Raw genomic sequence first — 16,548 nt, forward strand, 5'->3', positions numbered from 1 at the left:
ACTGAGGAAATTTTATTCTTCATGTGTATTGGGGCAAATTAAAAAAATACCTGTGGCTAGAGTTGGTTTCAAGACATCCAACAATGCTGTAGCACTTCCCTAACAGTGGGGACCTGGAGGTCTCTGATGCCTTCAGGTGCTTAAGTAATGTATAGTACGAGTGAATTTTTTTTTCTATTCGACAGATCTCTTTTAAATTTTAAGTTATAAAAATAGTGAGTCTCAAAGATCCACAACTGCGCAAATTATCCTTGTCGAGCAGGAGTGTATTTACTGCTTACTTAAATACATATGTTAAAAAGAACGAAATGTTTTTCTTCAAAATCCGATTCAGCAGCGGAGCCTGAACGTGCACCAGTGACGCAATAGAGACGGACGCGCATGCGCAGCGGCAGTGTTTGCATTCCTCCTCCTTCCTCTGAGACTGACAGTCCGTTAGCTGCTGTTGCTGCGGCTCCTTCTGCTGCTGACCGGCAATGAGACAGCAAACGCGTCGGACGCAGTAAGATGCACCGAGATGGACTTAGCGAGCGTGCCGCTGAAAAGACGGACACCGTTTAGCTGCCAGTCGACGACAAGCCTCGGCTTTCCGAGACGAGCTCGCTGTTGTTGTTGCGGGGAGAAGGGAGACTCGATGTCCGGGAGAGGAGTGGATGCGACGACGGACTTCTTGCGACACTCACCGGCCAGCTAAGAGGCTTCCATACTCACTTTGAAAACCACATGAGAGCACCCGAATTACTCGGGGCCTGGTCTGTTTTTCAGCGCTTACCTGTTGCTGTAATATATAATTAAAAGGAATTAGCCGTGGACATTTACAAAGTTAAAAGACGAGCGAGGCTAACCGCTGCAAGCGAACAACCACAGCATTAAGCTAACCAGCCGCTGGCTGAATCTTCCTTTTTTTTTTTGTTTTATTTATTTAACTAAATACCATTTGAATCTTTCTGAAGTTGGATTATATGTGCGTCGAGAAGAGCTACAGCTGGAATTGTTTGGCTTTATTTTTTAAAGGACATAAATCATATGACTTCTCACTTATGGCTGGTTAGTATCGCGGTACTACAGCTGACCCAGCTAGCCAGCTAGCATCTGTGTTAGCTAGTAGGCAACGCAGATAACCAGCCGCCACCTCTTGGCCTTTTGAAACCCCTTCACGTTAAAATAAATAAATAAATAAATAAATAAAAATGCACCACCAGGACTACTCTGGAGACCCGTCCGGAGCCGGGAGCCGGAAAACTGCCTATCACTACAGGAGGGGCAGCAGCGGTGCGTCTGCCTCCTCCGCAGCCGGCGGCGGGGGAGCCAACGCGGCTGACGACAATCCGACCCAGGCGGGATCCTCTTCCCCCGGACTCCACCACCAGCCCCTCTCCCAGGTGGCCGGAGCCCAGGTGAAGAAGAAGAGCGGCTTCCAGATAACAAGCGTCACCTCTGCTCAGATAAACGTGAGCGGCAACAACAGCCTGGCGGATGACACCGAGAGCTACGACGACATGGACGAGTCCCACACCGAAGACCTGTCCTCCTCCGATATGCTGGATGTTTCCGTGTCCAAAGCCACGGATACGGGCGTGCCGGAGAGGAGCTCCTCTGACGAGACGCTGAACAGTCTCCACGGGGTTGACACACCTGGTCTGGTGTCGCCCAATGAGCCCCTTCAGCCTCATTCCATCCCTCAGGGGCCTCAGCAGCACACCTCTTTGGTGAACGGGACCATGCATCGTCACTCCGACAGCTTAGGAGGAGGTGAGCCGTCCTTGACTGTTGCTCCGTTGTCGAGCTCCAGCCCGGCTATGGCTTCCAAAGCTGGGATTCCGAGCCAGCCCCAGAGGACCCCGCTGTTGGATAGCTCTAAACCCGCAGGTGGACCAAGTCAACAAATGGCCCCTGTTGTCGGCGGGACAGCCCCTGATCCGCACGGACAAGGCGGCGTGAACATTCCTAACGTGTCTGCCGCGTCTGCTGCAGCAGTTCCTCCTTCAGGCCCCGCAGGTGCTGACAACACTAATGCGAGCGGGCAAGTAGCTTCCGCCGGAGGAGGGACGGGCTTGCCCGCCGCTGCCCCCGGCGCCCAAATCCATCACACCCAAACTCAGGCGGCGACCGGCTCCCGTTTTAGGGTGGTGAAGCTGGACACTAACTCGGAGCCGTTCCGCAAAGGAAGGTGGACGTGCACGGAGTATTACGAGAAGGAGGTTCCTCATCCGCCCGCGACGGAGGCGCCTAAAGTAGCGGACGCGGAGGCCGAGGCAGGAAATGCGGGGGTTAATCCGGGCGTACCCGCCGTCCAGCCGCCTCACACGCTGCAGCCCTATCAGCTGCCGGGCCAGGATTTCGCAAGCCCGCAAGCCATGCAGAGCCCACCGCAGGGACCTGCGCAAGCGACTCCTCTGACCTACGTGTCGCCCCAGGACGTTGCTGGGGGGGCTCACATGCAGAAACCGCTTGTCACTGTCCCTACAGCAACGCCGCAGGCGCCCCCTCAGGCAGGTGTAAGCCAGCCTCCCGCTGTGATACCCCAGCAGTTGCCCTATGCTATCGATCCCCACCAGGCTCAGTCCCAGGGCGGTTACCCTGCACCCCAACTCCATGCAGGGGTCATGGCCCCGGGAAGCGTCCGACAGCCGGACTTTATCCAGCCCACCGCTCCCTTCCAGACACAAGTCCCGCCTCCACTGCCACATGTTGCCACAGGGGTCGCGCCGCAACCGGTCAGCATTCCTCCGCAGATGCCCCATCAGGGTCACGTCCCCCAACATACCCTCCCGGCTCAGCCTCACCCACAGCCACAAATCCAGCCACCCGCCGCTGGCACAGCCCCCCTCACACCCACCCACGGTACCCCCTACATGCCTCTGACTGCACTGCAAGCTGACCTGCAGCCCCTTCTCACCCCGGGCGCAACCCTCACCCACGTTCCCGGAGGAGGGAGCGCCTTAAAAATGTCCCACCTGGAGGACGCCCAGAAGCTTCTCCTCCAGCACCACCAAGGCTTTCTCGGCCTGCCAAGGCTGGGGGCGGCGGCGGCGGCGGCGGCAGGCGGGGAAAGGTCTTCAGAGGCCGCCGGCGCTGCGGGAACGCTGGCCCACATGGGGATGTCCGCCGAGGCGAGCGCCTTCATGGCCGCCGCCGCCGCGGGCCTCAGGACTCAGCACGCCGAAGGAGAGGACGACAGGTGAGGATAGATGTGCTGCTTAAACTGTTTGTTCTGATGTCAGCTGTTGTACGGGCGAAGGGGTTTAACTAAACAGAAAGTTATTCTTAGTATGTTGTGGTTCGAGCAGTGGCGTCGCTGCGAAATATCTTAAATAACTTTCCCACGTAATTGAAACAGCCGAGCAGGATTTACAACCCCCAGATGTAGACATTGAAAAAGAAACATTTGCTTTAACCCCGCGTCCCCTGAGGTCCCTCTGCCAGGCTTCAGAAGACGCTGCTTTGGTAAAAAAAAAAACAAAGTGGTCGGCATAATGGCGGTGGAGCTGCTGAGTCACTGAGGGAGCAGGTGACTCAGCAGATGCTGTGCCCTGGTCGACCCCCCTGATCTGCCTCACGCTGTCCCTCCTGACTCATTCAGTCTCGGTTAAAGTCTTTTATTAAACGCAGGACGTGTTGATTTGTGCCACCCGGGGGGAGGGGGGGCTGTGCCACACACGTACTAAATACTACGCCTGTTCTTATTTTGCACCAAAGTGCTTATTGCAGTTGCAGGTAGGCTCTAAGAGTGTGTCCGGACGGTGTCAGATTTTGCGCTCCGCAGTGACCGTTCGGGGTCAGAAGACTGCGGAGGCACGGAGCCCTGTCGTGGATTGACTCTAGTGTTACCTCTGTCCAATTCTGGTTAAGCAGGAGAGTCGTGTTGTCAGTACAACAATAGTGCCCGCAGGGTATGGAGGGAGATCAACCGCCGACTGTCGGCCTCACCCTAGCAACCTTGACTGAATCGCAAAAACCTCTTGTTGCACATCGAGGCCTTTATGCGGCTGCTGGAAAGAAAAGCCCAGATTTTAAATGAAGACAGCTTAACGGCTCGCGAATAAACGCGAGAACCGCCGATGTCGATGTGGTAACACTCGGCCGCAGGCACAGACAGCATGACTGTGTTCTGCGGTCTGGCGAGTTGTGTCACCCCATCGAGCCTGGGTGCGTTTTGCATGGCCTGTGCGTGCCGTCCTCTGTGTTTCCGTCAATATGTCACTTTTTCGTTCGCCGTGAATCGGCCACTGTCAGCAGACAGTCTGTGTGTGTCGTCTTTGTGTACAGTCGCGGCAGCTCAGGCTCTGTGCTTCTGTTACTGTTGCTGCTTTCTTTCTGTCTTTCTTTCTTTCTTCGTCCCCCTCTCTTCCGTGTCCTCTCCTCTCGCGGGCTCCAGTGCATCATGTCCCAGGCCACTCTTAAAATATCCTTCCTTTGCATGCATCGCAGTGTTTACCCCTGAGCTAAGAGCGTCCGGTCTCGTGCTGCACAGGTTCTTACCTCTAACCATCGGGCATTTACGCCCGTATTTACAAATGGACGGCAAAAGTACTTTTTGTTCCCACCCCACAGTGTCCGAGAACGCCTGTCTCGGCAGGGAACAGTTTTTGATTTTTAATTAAATCGTTTGTGAGCGTCTTTCACGGCTTTACGCTGCAGCCTTTCGGGGCTTTGAATACGCCCGACCAGGCCGCCGCCGGCTCGTAAAACTCCGAGGGTGTGTCTCCCGCTCGCTTCATTCCACCTGCTCACTGTCACGTTCTGTGTTCGTCCGGGGCACTTGTTCCTCCCGGGGTATGATTGAACTTTTTGCATCTGCTGGAGCGGCTTCACGGGAACAGGAAAACCCTTGTCACACACCATCACGCACTTTTTTTTTTTTTTTTTTGCACAACAGTGAGGTTGCTTCAGAGCCTTAACCAAAACAACACCATGAATATATTTAGCCCTTGACCTGAGTTCCACCCAGCTCGTGTATACGATGCGTTCACTGTACTGCTCGTTTTATGCAAAAGCAGAAACAGGTCGTGTGCACTTCACAGCCAACTGTGAAAGTGTCAAGGTTACTTGACACATTGCACGTAGGGAATTTTATAGGGCTTATTTATCTGTGTGACTTAATCCTTTTTGGAGCCATAAAGCTGCCGTCAGTTGCCTTCTTTTTCTAGCTCTGGCCGGTTTCCGCGGCGCTTCAAGCCTCTGTTGTTCCGTTTGTTTTACTGACAATAAGCTACCTGTCGTCCATCGTGTATAGTTACAATGAATTATGGTTTTAATATTGACACGCCCGATTCCTTTTTTTTTACTACCCTGCCGTTCAAATTTGCACTTTTACAGTAGAGGAAGTTGCCGGCGGCGATGATAAAAACACCTTTCGATTTCCAGTTAATCTGAGTTTATTTAATGCCCGTGCATCCTCGGTCTAAGTGTAGCCTCGAACGCGCATCTAACCCCTTAATGGTTTACACATTTAAAGTTGCGGGTCAAACCAAAACAAATATTGGCGAGCACGCCCTGTGATAAGAACGTCGGGCGCTTTTTAAATGTGACTTAAAAAGATAAGGCTCCCACGCTTGATTGCGTTTTTAAATATATTTAGTTTGGATTACAAATATTAACTCCTTTTTTTTACAAGTGCTGTGATCAGCAGGTTTAAGGGTTGAGCTTCACTCACAGCTTGCATGATTATTAGGCTTTTAAAAATACGTCTTGGCTTTATTTTATTTATTTCAAACTCCTCCTGTGTCCTGCTCTTGCCTGGACGAGAGGTTGTTTTGCGTGTTTGCAAGTTGTTCTGCAGCTTTGCGAAAGGTTGTTGAGTCGTTTTTGTCGATCAGATCTGACGTTAAATCGTGCTGCAGGCAGCAGAGACTCTTGTTGTTGTAGCGCCGTGGTTCCACAAGGTGGCAGCACAGGCTCATAAATGCTCCCAGCTTGGTTGCTTTGAGAGTCACCCTGACCTACAATGTGCCTTGCAGCTAAGTGGAAACGTCCTTCCTGCACGCAATGAATGACCTTTTATGCTCTTCAGCAGCACTCTGAGGTTGTTGTTACGCTCAGAAATTGTTGTGTGATGTCTGAGCTGCAAGGTAATGTGCACGGAGAAGGCCTCAGTAGTGCAGTGATTGATATAGTATATGTTTTTGGAGATATTTGAGATGCAAGCTCTCTTATGCGCAGGCTAATTATCAGTTTTTGTTTTAAGATCGGTGTAATATGGGTGCAGTTGGAGGCATTATGGGTAAGGGGCTTCGAGGCCAGAGCCGCCACGTTTGCTTTCACGCGGAGCTGCGTGCTCGTAAAGAATCTCGAGGATGAAATCCGCCCGTCTGTCGGCTCCCCTCGGCGGGAGCGCGTTTACGAGCGCAGCCGTCAAGTCGTTTTTACGGTGCGTTCATGTGTGTGAAATCTGCACCAAAGAGGAGTTTAACTGCCCTTTACACCTTCGGGGCTTTTCACAAAAGGGAACAACATGAGCGGAGGGGAGGAGTGGGAGCTTGGTTGTGTCACAATCATTCTTCTGGCACCTGTGATGTTTTGTTTCTCTATTTAATAATTCTATCATTAAAAATCATGACTTTCCACTCTGAGGAAGTTCTGCTTTCCCATCGTTTTTTCCGTCCTGGCCAGAGCGCCTGAGAAACTCTTGAACTGAGCTCTGCTGCGTTTCAAAATAAACGTCACATGTAGTTTGAGACTGCCGCGTTCCAGCGGGGTGCTCCGGCTCGGCCCCGGCAGAAAATACAAAAGTTCCTGTCGGCGGTCTGCAGGCTTCGCACAACGCCCCGGCTCCGGGCGGACGCTGAGGTAACGCGACACCCCGCGCCACCGCCACCCTGCAGCTGCTCCCCGAGGCCTCCCCTCTCCACCTGTAACGCGAACGCCGCGGCGCCTCGATCGAGAAAAACATTTATTCCCTCCGAGGGATCCCCCTTCCTGGTAAAAGCGCGGACCTCGGGGTTAAGGGGAGCGGCGGCGATTCTGCGAAAAGCTGGTTTTAGTGGCGGGCGTTCCGAAACACTGCTGAGATGATACCCTCGATATTTACCAGCTTGTGTTGATAGAGACGCCTCAGATCCACGTGACTGTGGGTCAGCATCCCCTTGTGACGTTCAGCGTCGTCACTGCGTGAGGTTGTGCAATATTTATTGCTCAGAATCAGGCCTTTTTCCTGGCAACGACTTTTTTTTTGTGTGAGGACATTCAGCTTGTGTTCTGTATCTCAATTTTTAATCTAGCGCTCATCCTTTGCTAAATTTAGAAGCCCAAAACTCTCCCTCTTGTTATTTTTACCTCCACGGCGGATGACGAATGCGCGACGGTGTCAGAAGTTAATACCTCATCCGTCAGGAGGACGAGGCTTGTCCACGCTGTCAATAAGCCGGTTCTCATTCCTTGGCTTTCGCCTTGCCTCTCTTTCATGGCCCATATGGCGCATGGGCCCGTTATGTAAGGCGTTGCGTGCGCGGCGGAGAGCGATTCACTCACGCTCCAGAGAGCCTCAGCCCTGCAGCCCTCTGCCATGCCAGGAGATCTGTTTGAGTTTTGGGGCGTTGCTGCTTCTTGTTGTGTCTGTGTGTGTGGACACGGATCAGGGCAGATTAGCCTCTAACACGTAGGAGGAGGTTGTTTTCGGTTGCCGCTTTGGGAAAATTCAATTATACGTAGACGCTAGTAAAAATAACGCTTTAGTATTTTTTTTTTTATAGCGTCTTGCGATGGATCGCCGCTGTTTTCAAAAAGCCTCCCAAACCGGATTCCGCCAGTCTGCGAACGGCCGGTGCACAAACGCGCATGCACGGCACGCGCGGACACTAAAAAGCCCGAGGGGGAAGTGATGCAGAACGCTGCTGTTATCAAACCGCTTGCGTTTTCGTACAGTCGCGGACGGTGCGCCTCCGGACCGCACGCACAATGCTTTCTCTCAAACCGCACAATAAATACTCCCTTTACACTCAGCTGGATGCTTTTGTGAGACGCAACGTGGATGAAGGGAAGTGAAAGGAGGGAGACTTTAACTGTTTATTCAGATGTAGAACCTTGTGTCTGGATTTACAGTCCATGCAAGCCTCCTTTCTTGGGGTTTTATGACCCTAAAGATAAAATATACCGCTTGAGGGTTAACTCTTCCTCTCCTCCCAGAATTCACCCAACGTTCTGAGCACAACACGACCGGAATTTAAACACAGGCTTTTCTTAGTTATAGTCCACCCCTTGTTTTTGAAGTGAAACTTTATACTTTATAACTACAACTTAAAACACCACGTGGTCTTCAGCTGCCACTCTCTGGCTACACATCCACGTTTATGTAAGCTCCACAGGGTGTGGCGAGGATGTACCCCACCACCGTTATCCCTTCGGGTCTGACTGAAGGTGCAATTGTTGTTGTGATCAGTGAGCTCTCTACTAATTAAGTTCAAGAAGTTAGTGGAGGATTCTGAAGGTAGCTCGACCCGCGAAGAAGATTCTAATTTGCCTTTAAAGCCTCTTTGTTCCCCGGTCTTCCAAACATACGTGAACCTTTCCGTATTGTTTCGGTGATATATGGGTCAGCCTTTTTGTACAGGCCGCAGATATATATAATGAATGAAAGCGCCCCGCCGGTCGCGATTGGCTGAGCCGAGCCCGTCGCGCCGGCCGGCGATTGGCTGAGAGTGAACTGCCTCCGCATCAGCGCACGCTTCCCTCGGAACGGTTTCCAGCCTTTTGTTCTTGGCAGGCATGCGTACACTGACCCCAGATCCTCAAGGACACAATGTTCAGATGTACAGTAGGAAGATTTACTTTTGTCATGAAAAGAAAAAGAGCTGCAACTCAACCAACGGTTGTGGTTTTAAACGAGTAGTTCTTCTTATTTCTTGTGTCTTAAACCCTGACAGTGGAGGGAAGAAAAGCAGATGTGGTCCTCACTTAGTGAGGTTAATAACTTCACTGCATGGGTTAAGCCCAATCCCGGCAACGAACGCCCCTCACCGCCATTCTGTGGACCCCGTGTCTGAACTCTTACACCATCTTCCCCTTTGTTCTCCGACAAATTTTTTTGGTAGCACCTCTTTGTCTGGTGTGCCACCTAGCTAGCCGCCTTGCCGCCTTTGTTCAAGAGTGCGCCGTGGAACCGAGCCCGCGTGGGGAGCTCTCTTTTCCGCGAACGTGGAGGAACACGTGAGGAGTCGACTGATGAGGAGCGACAGGCCGGCTAAAGGCACCCCTGGTACGGCACACGCAGCTTAAGGAGTGCGAGGGATGCGGCGTGTGTTATTTAGAGCGAGCTGCGCCCGTAGTTCACTGTAAACGCGCGCAAATATCTTCAGAGTGGGGTGCCGTTCACGTGTCCCGTCACCTTCGTTGCTGGAAAGATGCGAAGGAGCTGGAAGGGAGTGGCTTGAAGGCGTCTGAGTGTGTGTGGTCAAAAGTAGCTCATCCTATTGGACGGATCACTGTAATCTCTGGCGACAGTTTACATAACAACAGAAGGGGAGGTGACATCAACGCCCACCCTCCTATGTCTCCTCTCACCCAATCGTCTCGGAGTCTATATGTGATTCGGGGGCAATCAGGAGGGCTTAACGCACTCGTGCGCGCTCCCGTTGTACGCACACACACACTCCTTCTCCCTACGCCGCTCCGTCCTGGTCGCCGTTGTTGGTCAGGCTCCCCCTATGTGAAGCTGAGGGGAGCGAGGGGGTCGGGGGCCAAAGGGCGCAGGTCAGGAGGACGGAGGTGGTAGCAGTGGTTTGTTTTAGGGGGTTCATTAGCCGTTGGAGTGTGTGTCTTGTAGCCTGACCGAATCAATGAGAGAGAAGGGGCTGGCCGGGGCAGGAACAGCACAGGGCAGGGACGCCATGGCCCTGAAGCTGCTCTTCTGGGAGCTGGAGAAGCATCTGAAGAGGTAAACGATGGCTGTGGTGTTGTCAGGGGGTTGGCGGCGGCGGTGTGGTGGCGGTTAGGACTGCTGCAGGGATGGGCGCCAACAGACTTTGTCGTCATGTGTCCGTGCGGTTGTTGATGTTGTATTCATGAGACGTGCGAATGTGGTGCCCGCCTCTACCTGCCACGAGGCGTAATCACCACAGCCGCGTTCGAGGACACGGTGTTCTTGCACATGCATGCTACGCTTGAGTGTGTTGATTATCCTCGACAGGAGTGATTTATTCATCTTCACTGCTTTCGGTTTATTTTTTTCCACTCCAACCCCAACTGCCAGAGTTGACGTTCAAGTTCCTCAAAAGATCCTGTCATCACAAATGGACTACCCAAACCCAATAAACCAAAATGCCCAACCTTTTCTCTAGGCTGTTTAACATCTTTTTATTTTCTTTGCACAAGCATATAGTGCCACTACAACACGCGCTCATTTGGAAAAACAAAAAGCAGAAGTCGGTATTTTCCAGTTCTCTAAAATCATTCAATCCCTTCAAAGTTCCTAGAGGAAGTAAAAGATTGTAGCGGGTCACACGCTTCAGACTCCCATGTTGACACGCAACCCCCGCCAGAGACTGATGATAACAACGCAAATAAGGTGCTTAAAGCGCCAAAGGCGGCCCGAGACGGCGGTTAAACCTCGTACGCGTGTCTATTTAAAGTCGATTGAAGGTCAACGGGCAGCCAGAGGTCGGTTAACTCGGACTGATCGAGTTAAATTACGTCTGATTGTTTTATTCCAGCCTCTTTATCTCGTTTAAACCGAATGTACTTGTTTCTTTGTGTGCCGTTTGCCAGACTTCAAATCACATGCGCTCACTCACATTGTAAAGTTATTTAAAAGAATATATTGATCTCATTAGCTATTAGGTTGGGATGTCCTTTCATTACGCTGCACTGTAGCCGGTTATGTTGCTAAATAAGAGCCACAAATCATATTTTAGATGCAGAATTCAGTCATTTCTGCAATTTTTTGTCCTATTGATATTGTTTTCTTGAGTGTTGAAACATTGCACATGTTAACAGATTAGTAATTTATCAGGAAGTAAATAATAACTAATCATTACCGTTATTTAATTTCATAATTAAATATGTTAGAGCATAAAAATTGCATTAATTGATCAAGGAGTTCAGCTTTAGCCCCAATTCTTTTGTATTTTTCTTATTTTTAGTGCTATTATTTATAATTGATTGATCATTTAGCCCAGGGGTGTCAAACTCATTTTAGTTTGCGGGTCACATATAGCCCAGTTTGATGTCAAAGGGGCCAGACCGATAACACGATAGCGTATTTACCTATAAATAATGACAACTCCAAATGTTTCCCTTTGTTTTAGTGCAAGAAGAACATTATGAAAGTGTTTACATTTAATGACTGGACATTTCTTAAGAAAAAGATGTCCACAACGTTTACTAAATTTGTGTAAACCCTAGGAATAGCAATTTACTTTTATTGAAAAAATTGCAGTTAATGTCTTCAATGTAACTTTTTCAATGCGCAAATTCATCCTGCGGCCTAGATTAAACCCTCCGGCGGGCCGGTTTTGGCCCCCGTGCCTTATGTTTGACACGTATGATTTAGCCTATAACATTATTGTAAATAGTAATTGTGACTTATTCAAACTCTCCAAAAGCACAAAGTGATTAAATTAAGTCGTTTAAAAGAGAAAATTTTGACGATTTGTCTCGATTCAAATGAATAAAATGACATGAAGCCTTTGTGCAGTCAGTCTCATAGCAGTCTGCACTTACAGGAGGCGATATTGTTTCACTTCATAGCTTGAGAGTGTTGAAATGTTGTTTAGATTAATATCAGATGATAAAAAAATCAAAAAAATAAAGATAAAATGTGAAGTGGTTTCGTTAACCTTTAGAGAAGACGGGTGGAGAGATGCTGCGTTTGTTATCACAACGAACAACTTCTCCTCCGCCTCCATACCCGGAAGCGACTCTGCCGCGCATATATTATGCTAATGAGCCCCCCCGGTCTCCTCCAATCGCGCGGCAGCTGGCTCTGTTTTCCCCGCATGCATTATCCAGAGAGGGAGCCGTGGTAGCGCGGAGCCGCAGCCCGCCGCCTCAGTCTTTGTGTCGCTCTCTCCCGGCTGCGAGCTGCCTGCGCGGTCGCCCGGAGAGCAGACCCCACCGTCCGTCCGTCCGTCCGGCGCTCGAGAATGCGCCATTTTTTCTACTTTTATACCGCTGGGTTTCCAGTTCGCGCCGCCGACGAGTCGCCTTCGGGTGTTTTAGCGGCGGGGGTAGCATGAATTCCCAGTGTTACACGGTGGCGATGGACCTTGGCGTTTGTCAACTGAGGAATTTCTCGATAGCGTTTCTGTCCTCTGTGCTCGGCAAGGAGAGCGCATCAGTCAGGGTTGACAATAGGTAATGTCCGCATCATCGCCTAATGGTTTTCTCCTTTATTGTCTTCTATTTGTGTTTCTATTATTTGTTCCAAACTCTAATCCCCTAAGCTTTAACCTGTTTTATTAATCACACCTTCTTGTAATGGAGGCATCCAACCCAGCGGCATTGTTCTGCTCCATCAAACCCTCTTCTTTAATGACTCCTAATCTTTTTTTTTCCCTCATCTTTCAGCTCATCTGGTGCAAGCGTGGTGGCCATTGACAACAAGATCGAACAAGCAATGGTGAGTTTTCATCCTTCTAATCCGCTGTGTTGCTTTTACACGTATGTGCTGCCTCCGGTGCGTTATGTAACCCAGACACTGGATGTGCACCACAGATCTCCAGCTCCTTCTGCTTTTATTTCGATTTATAACGTTTTAATTCATTGCTATATTCGAATACAAAGCCGCAGCTGATGGATGAGTGATTGAATGGATGAATGAATGAATAAAATCGCCGCTGTTACATACTGCAGATGCGTAAAAGCAGTTTTGCGCATTTGTGCACCTGCTGGCTTCAGAGGCACCAGGGGCTTCCTGCTCTGTCACGATTTGAGCCGACGACCCCCACTGCTTGTTGGCAACTTGGTGTGGGCTAGGCTAAGGTTCACACGCTACCCCCCTCCCTCCCCCCTTATTCGTCCCCTCTTTTCCCATGCACACACACATATGCCTCTCCCCCCCGGTCTGGGCCTATGTTGCTAGGCAAGCGGCAGCCTCCCCTCTGCGCAGTATAAATAACTCGGCCGGCGATTGGCTCCTCCCACTCCTGTGCAGGAACATTTTGTTCTCTGGTCGCTGGAGGAGGAAGGATGGGCGGGTCCACGGAGCAGGGGATGCTCAGATGGTTTCAAATCCTCCTCCCGCAAGGCTGGCTCCGCTCAGGCACCATCACCACGCTGTGTTTTATCCCGAATTCGCGTGCATGTGTTCCTCGCCGCCTCCCGTGCAAGACAAGCGGTTTACTTGCTTTTTCGCCGCGTCAGACGTTTCCCCTCCGAAACATTTCTCAGACGCTCACATGCTCCTGAGTCAGTTCTTTCTGCGGTCAATTCCACTCCGGCGTGTGTTATATTAATACCAGGAGGAAGTCCCCTGTGCTAGAAGGATTTTATAAATAAAACGCACATTAGTGAGTCACTTAAAGCCCCAAATAACAATTAAAAATGTCACTTTTCCCCCTAAATAACATTTAATTTAAAAAGAAATGCTAGTAAAACGGCATATTTTGCTCAATTCGCTCAGTTCAAGCTGCAATCTCTAATTTGCCGAGTGTTTTCTGTAATAAATTGATAAAGAAATGCTCAAAACAGTACTTGAGAAGTGAAAGCGGCGCTCTCAGATTGCGTGCAAGATTCCTTTTGTGGTTTAAGTGAGAGTTAAACAGTAAATCTTCAGTTCCGGCTTCAAAAATGAAAACTAAAAAAGCGCATGGAGGTATGAGATGTGTGGCTGTGTATCAGGGTTCATATGTCGTTTGTTTTCCTGCCTCAGAAGAATCAATCTCCTGCATTGTTTACCTGACCGTGTCCAACTCCCTGTGTCTTTTTTCAGGACCTCGTGAAGAGCCACCTGATGTACGCCGTGCGCGAGGAGGTGGAGGTGCTCAAGGAGCAGATCAAGGAGCTGATCGAGCGCAACACCCAGCTGGAGCAGGAGAACAACCTGCTCAAGAACCTGGCCAGCCCCGAGCAGATGGCCCAGTTCCAGGCTCAGGTCCAGACCGGCGGCTCCCCGACCGGCGCCGCCCAGCCCCCGCTGCCGGCCGGGCCCGCGCAAGCCCTCCCCTCCTCCGCACAGAACTCGGGCGCGTCGGCGTAACGCAGGAACGCTGGAGGAGATGAGACACAGAGGGGATGGAAGGAGGAGGAGGAGGAAGGAGGAAGGAGTCTCGCCACACTGTGAACGGACTCTCGCGTCGAGGCTGACCGTGCCGCCGTTTGAAGGAGCTCACACTTCCGAGTTAACCAGAGGACGACCGACTTTTTTGTTGCACATTTTTATTTAACTGAAAGACTTTGGAGTTGCACCGGTGTGTATGTACGTGCGTGTGTCTGCTTTGTCTCCGACTTTTATTACCTGCTTCAGACAATCGTCGCGGCGGTGATAAACGAACGGCCCACCCGCCGCCGTTCGGGGCCGACGTGAGGGAGGAGCTAAGGCCCGAGCCAATCAGTGCTGTCAAACAACCGCTCGCAGTGTGACAAGTGGAAAGCGTGCCATCGACTCCCCCACCCTCCCTCCCCCCCCCCATCTTGTTTTGTTTGCACTTTTTCTCAAACGACGCCGGACGAGCGAAAGATTCACACGACCCATCTGGAATGGGAGTTTTTCTGGCCGAGCGGGTGGGCCGTGAATAATTATTAAATTAGCTGTGTTCGAGGGTTTTCCGTCCCCACCCTTAGACTCTCCCCCTTCTCTGTTGGATGGAGCATTAAACATTTATGCAGGGAATCAATGTTTTTAGGGAGGATTTGTCTCGTTTTTGACCAGTCATTAATGTCCCAGTGTGAAAACAATAAATAATGGAAAGGTGAATAAATAGGACTGTTTCTAGGTAGTGAACTTTGTACAGATTATACATTCACAATTAAGCTCTGCCAAGTGCCTGGTTTCTAACCATAGATACATATATGAAAGCTTTTTTTTAGTCGTTTTACCTATGTGCGTGTATATATATATATCTATGGTTTCGCCAGGTTTTGAACTACCTGTGATGTCCTTACTCAGGGTGGGAACAGAAGAGGATGGTTTACCTCGACACTAAGATGCTGACTCTCCTGAAGTGACACACGGCCTCGTACTGTATGCTAACGCTTCACTCGCTCAAATGACCTGGACTCTTTTTACCATTTGGGGACGTGTGTAGTTGTGTTTTTTTTTTTTTTTTTTTTTTATTTTATTTCTTTTTTAGTTTTTTTTTTCTGTTTCTTTATTTGTCTTTTTGTACAGCCAAGTGTTTTGCTCGTAGTGCAACTGGAGCGCCAGTTAATGGCTTGGCATTTAAAAAAAAAAAAAATGAAAAGAAAAAAAGAGAGAATAAGGAAAATGCCTAGCAGAACAAATATGTCGATGTTTTGTGCATGTTCCTCAGCCCATCACAAATGTGACGTTACAATTGCACTAGACAGTTGCACCTCAAATAAAAAGGAAAAAGAAAAAAAGCAACTTGTTCTATTTCTTTTTGAGGCCATATAAAGGTTTTAGTTAAATTCTATTGGTTACAGTCGTTACATTTATTTATTTATCATTCTTTTAAGTCGTTTGAATGGTGGTTTAAAAGGCCAGGCTGCAGTGACCGCATTACGCATGCGCAGATGTGGAATTTCATGTAAACATTGATCCATACATGTGCTCCTCTCATTGGTCATATATGATCGAGCCCCCACTACGGACATGTTATACAGGCTCCGCCCACCGCCGATTCACGTGGACATGCACGTTGAAAGAGGGGACGCGCGAGCGGGAGCGCGCGGTGGCGATGGATAACGACGCTGCGGACGATTTTACGATTTTAATTTGTGTTTTTTGTCAAAAACCAAACTTTAAAATGTATTTATATCGATATCCGCTACTACAGCTGTTTTATTTTGAATCAAAAAGGGAATAAAATATAGTATTAATGTGCAGTTATTGTCAATAAATCGTTTTAAAGCTGCTTATAACGAACATGCTACACTATACTATATACTACTGTATATCTATGCAGGAAAATACATTTAATGCAAATTTATATTAATAAAAAAATATTAATGAATACCTTTACCTAATAATAATAATAATTAAAATAATATTACTATTAAAAACAACTGTCAATAAAAGTGACCTTCAAGGGTCCTTAAAGTCTATATCAGTAAACTAATAAAAGACACAGAAAATCAATCTGTATTGAAAATAACAATAATTGTTGGTATTTCTTTGTATATAAAGTGTTGATAAAACAGGTTTAAATTAGGTGTCATTTGACTGCATTTGTTCTTATTTAAATCATTTTAAACCATTGTTTTTAGTTATATTAAACACCACGTTTGTGGACTTTCTAAAAAAAATAAATAAAAATGAATTGGTTCGGTTATCTTTCCCACAACCATCAGTCTCTGATGTTCAATTTCAAGGCCAAATATAAACCCTGAGATGTGTAGGATATTTTTAGAAGCGTTTTCTAGGCTGCACTTGGAGTTGAGACTTGGTTTCCTTTTTAATTTAGGTAAGGTAAAAGCTCTTTGGTAGTATTTCTC

General features: G+C 49.0%; 1 protein-coding gene across 1 annotated transcript; it reads left to right on the top strand.

Annotated features, from left to right (window-relative positions):
• The first annotated feature begins 401 nt into the window (after window positions 1–401).
• Window positions 402–15,868, top strand: LOC311509417 (TSC22 domain family protein 1). Its single transcript, XM_084574626.1, has 3 exons — window positions 402–3,181; window positions 12,502–12,553; window positions 13,865–15,868. The coding sequence occupies exons 1-3, from the start codon at window positions 1,191–1,193 to the stop codon at window positions 14,129–14,131; spliced, it is 2,310 nt and encodes a 769-aa protein (XP_084430752.1). The 5' UTR covers window positions 402–1,190; the 3' UTR covers window positions 14,132–15,868.
• The last annotated feature ends 680 nt before the right edge of the window (window positions 15,869–16,548 follow it).

Source organism: Chelon labrosus (genome assembly GCF_963514085.1).
Source record: "Chelon labrosus genome assembly, chromosome: 24".
NCBI classification, from domain to species: domain Eukaryota; kingdom Metazoa; phylum Chordata; class Actinopteri; order Mugiliformes; family Mugilidae; genus Chelon; species Chelon labrosus.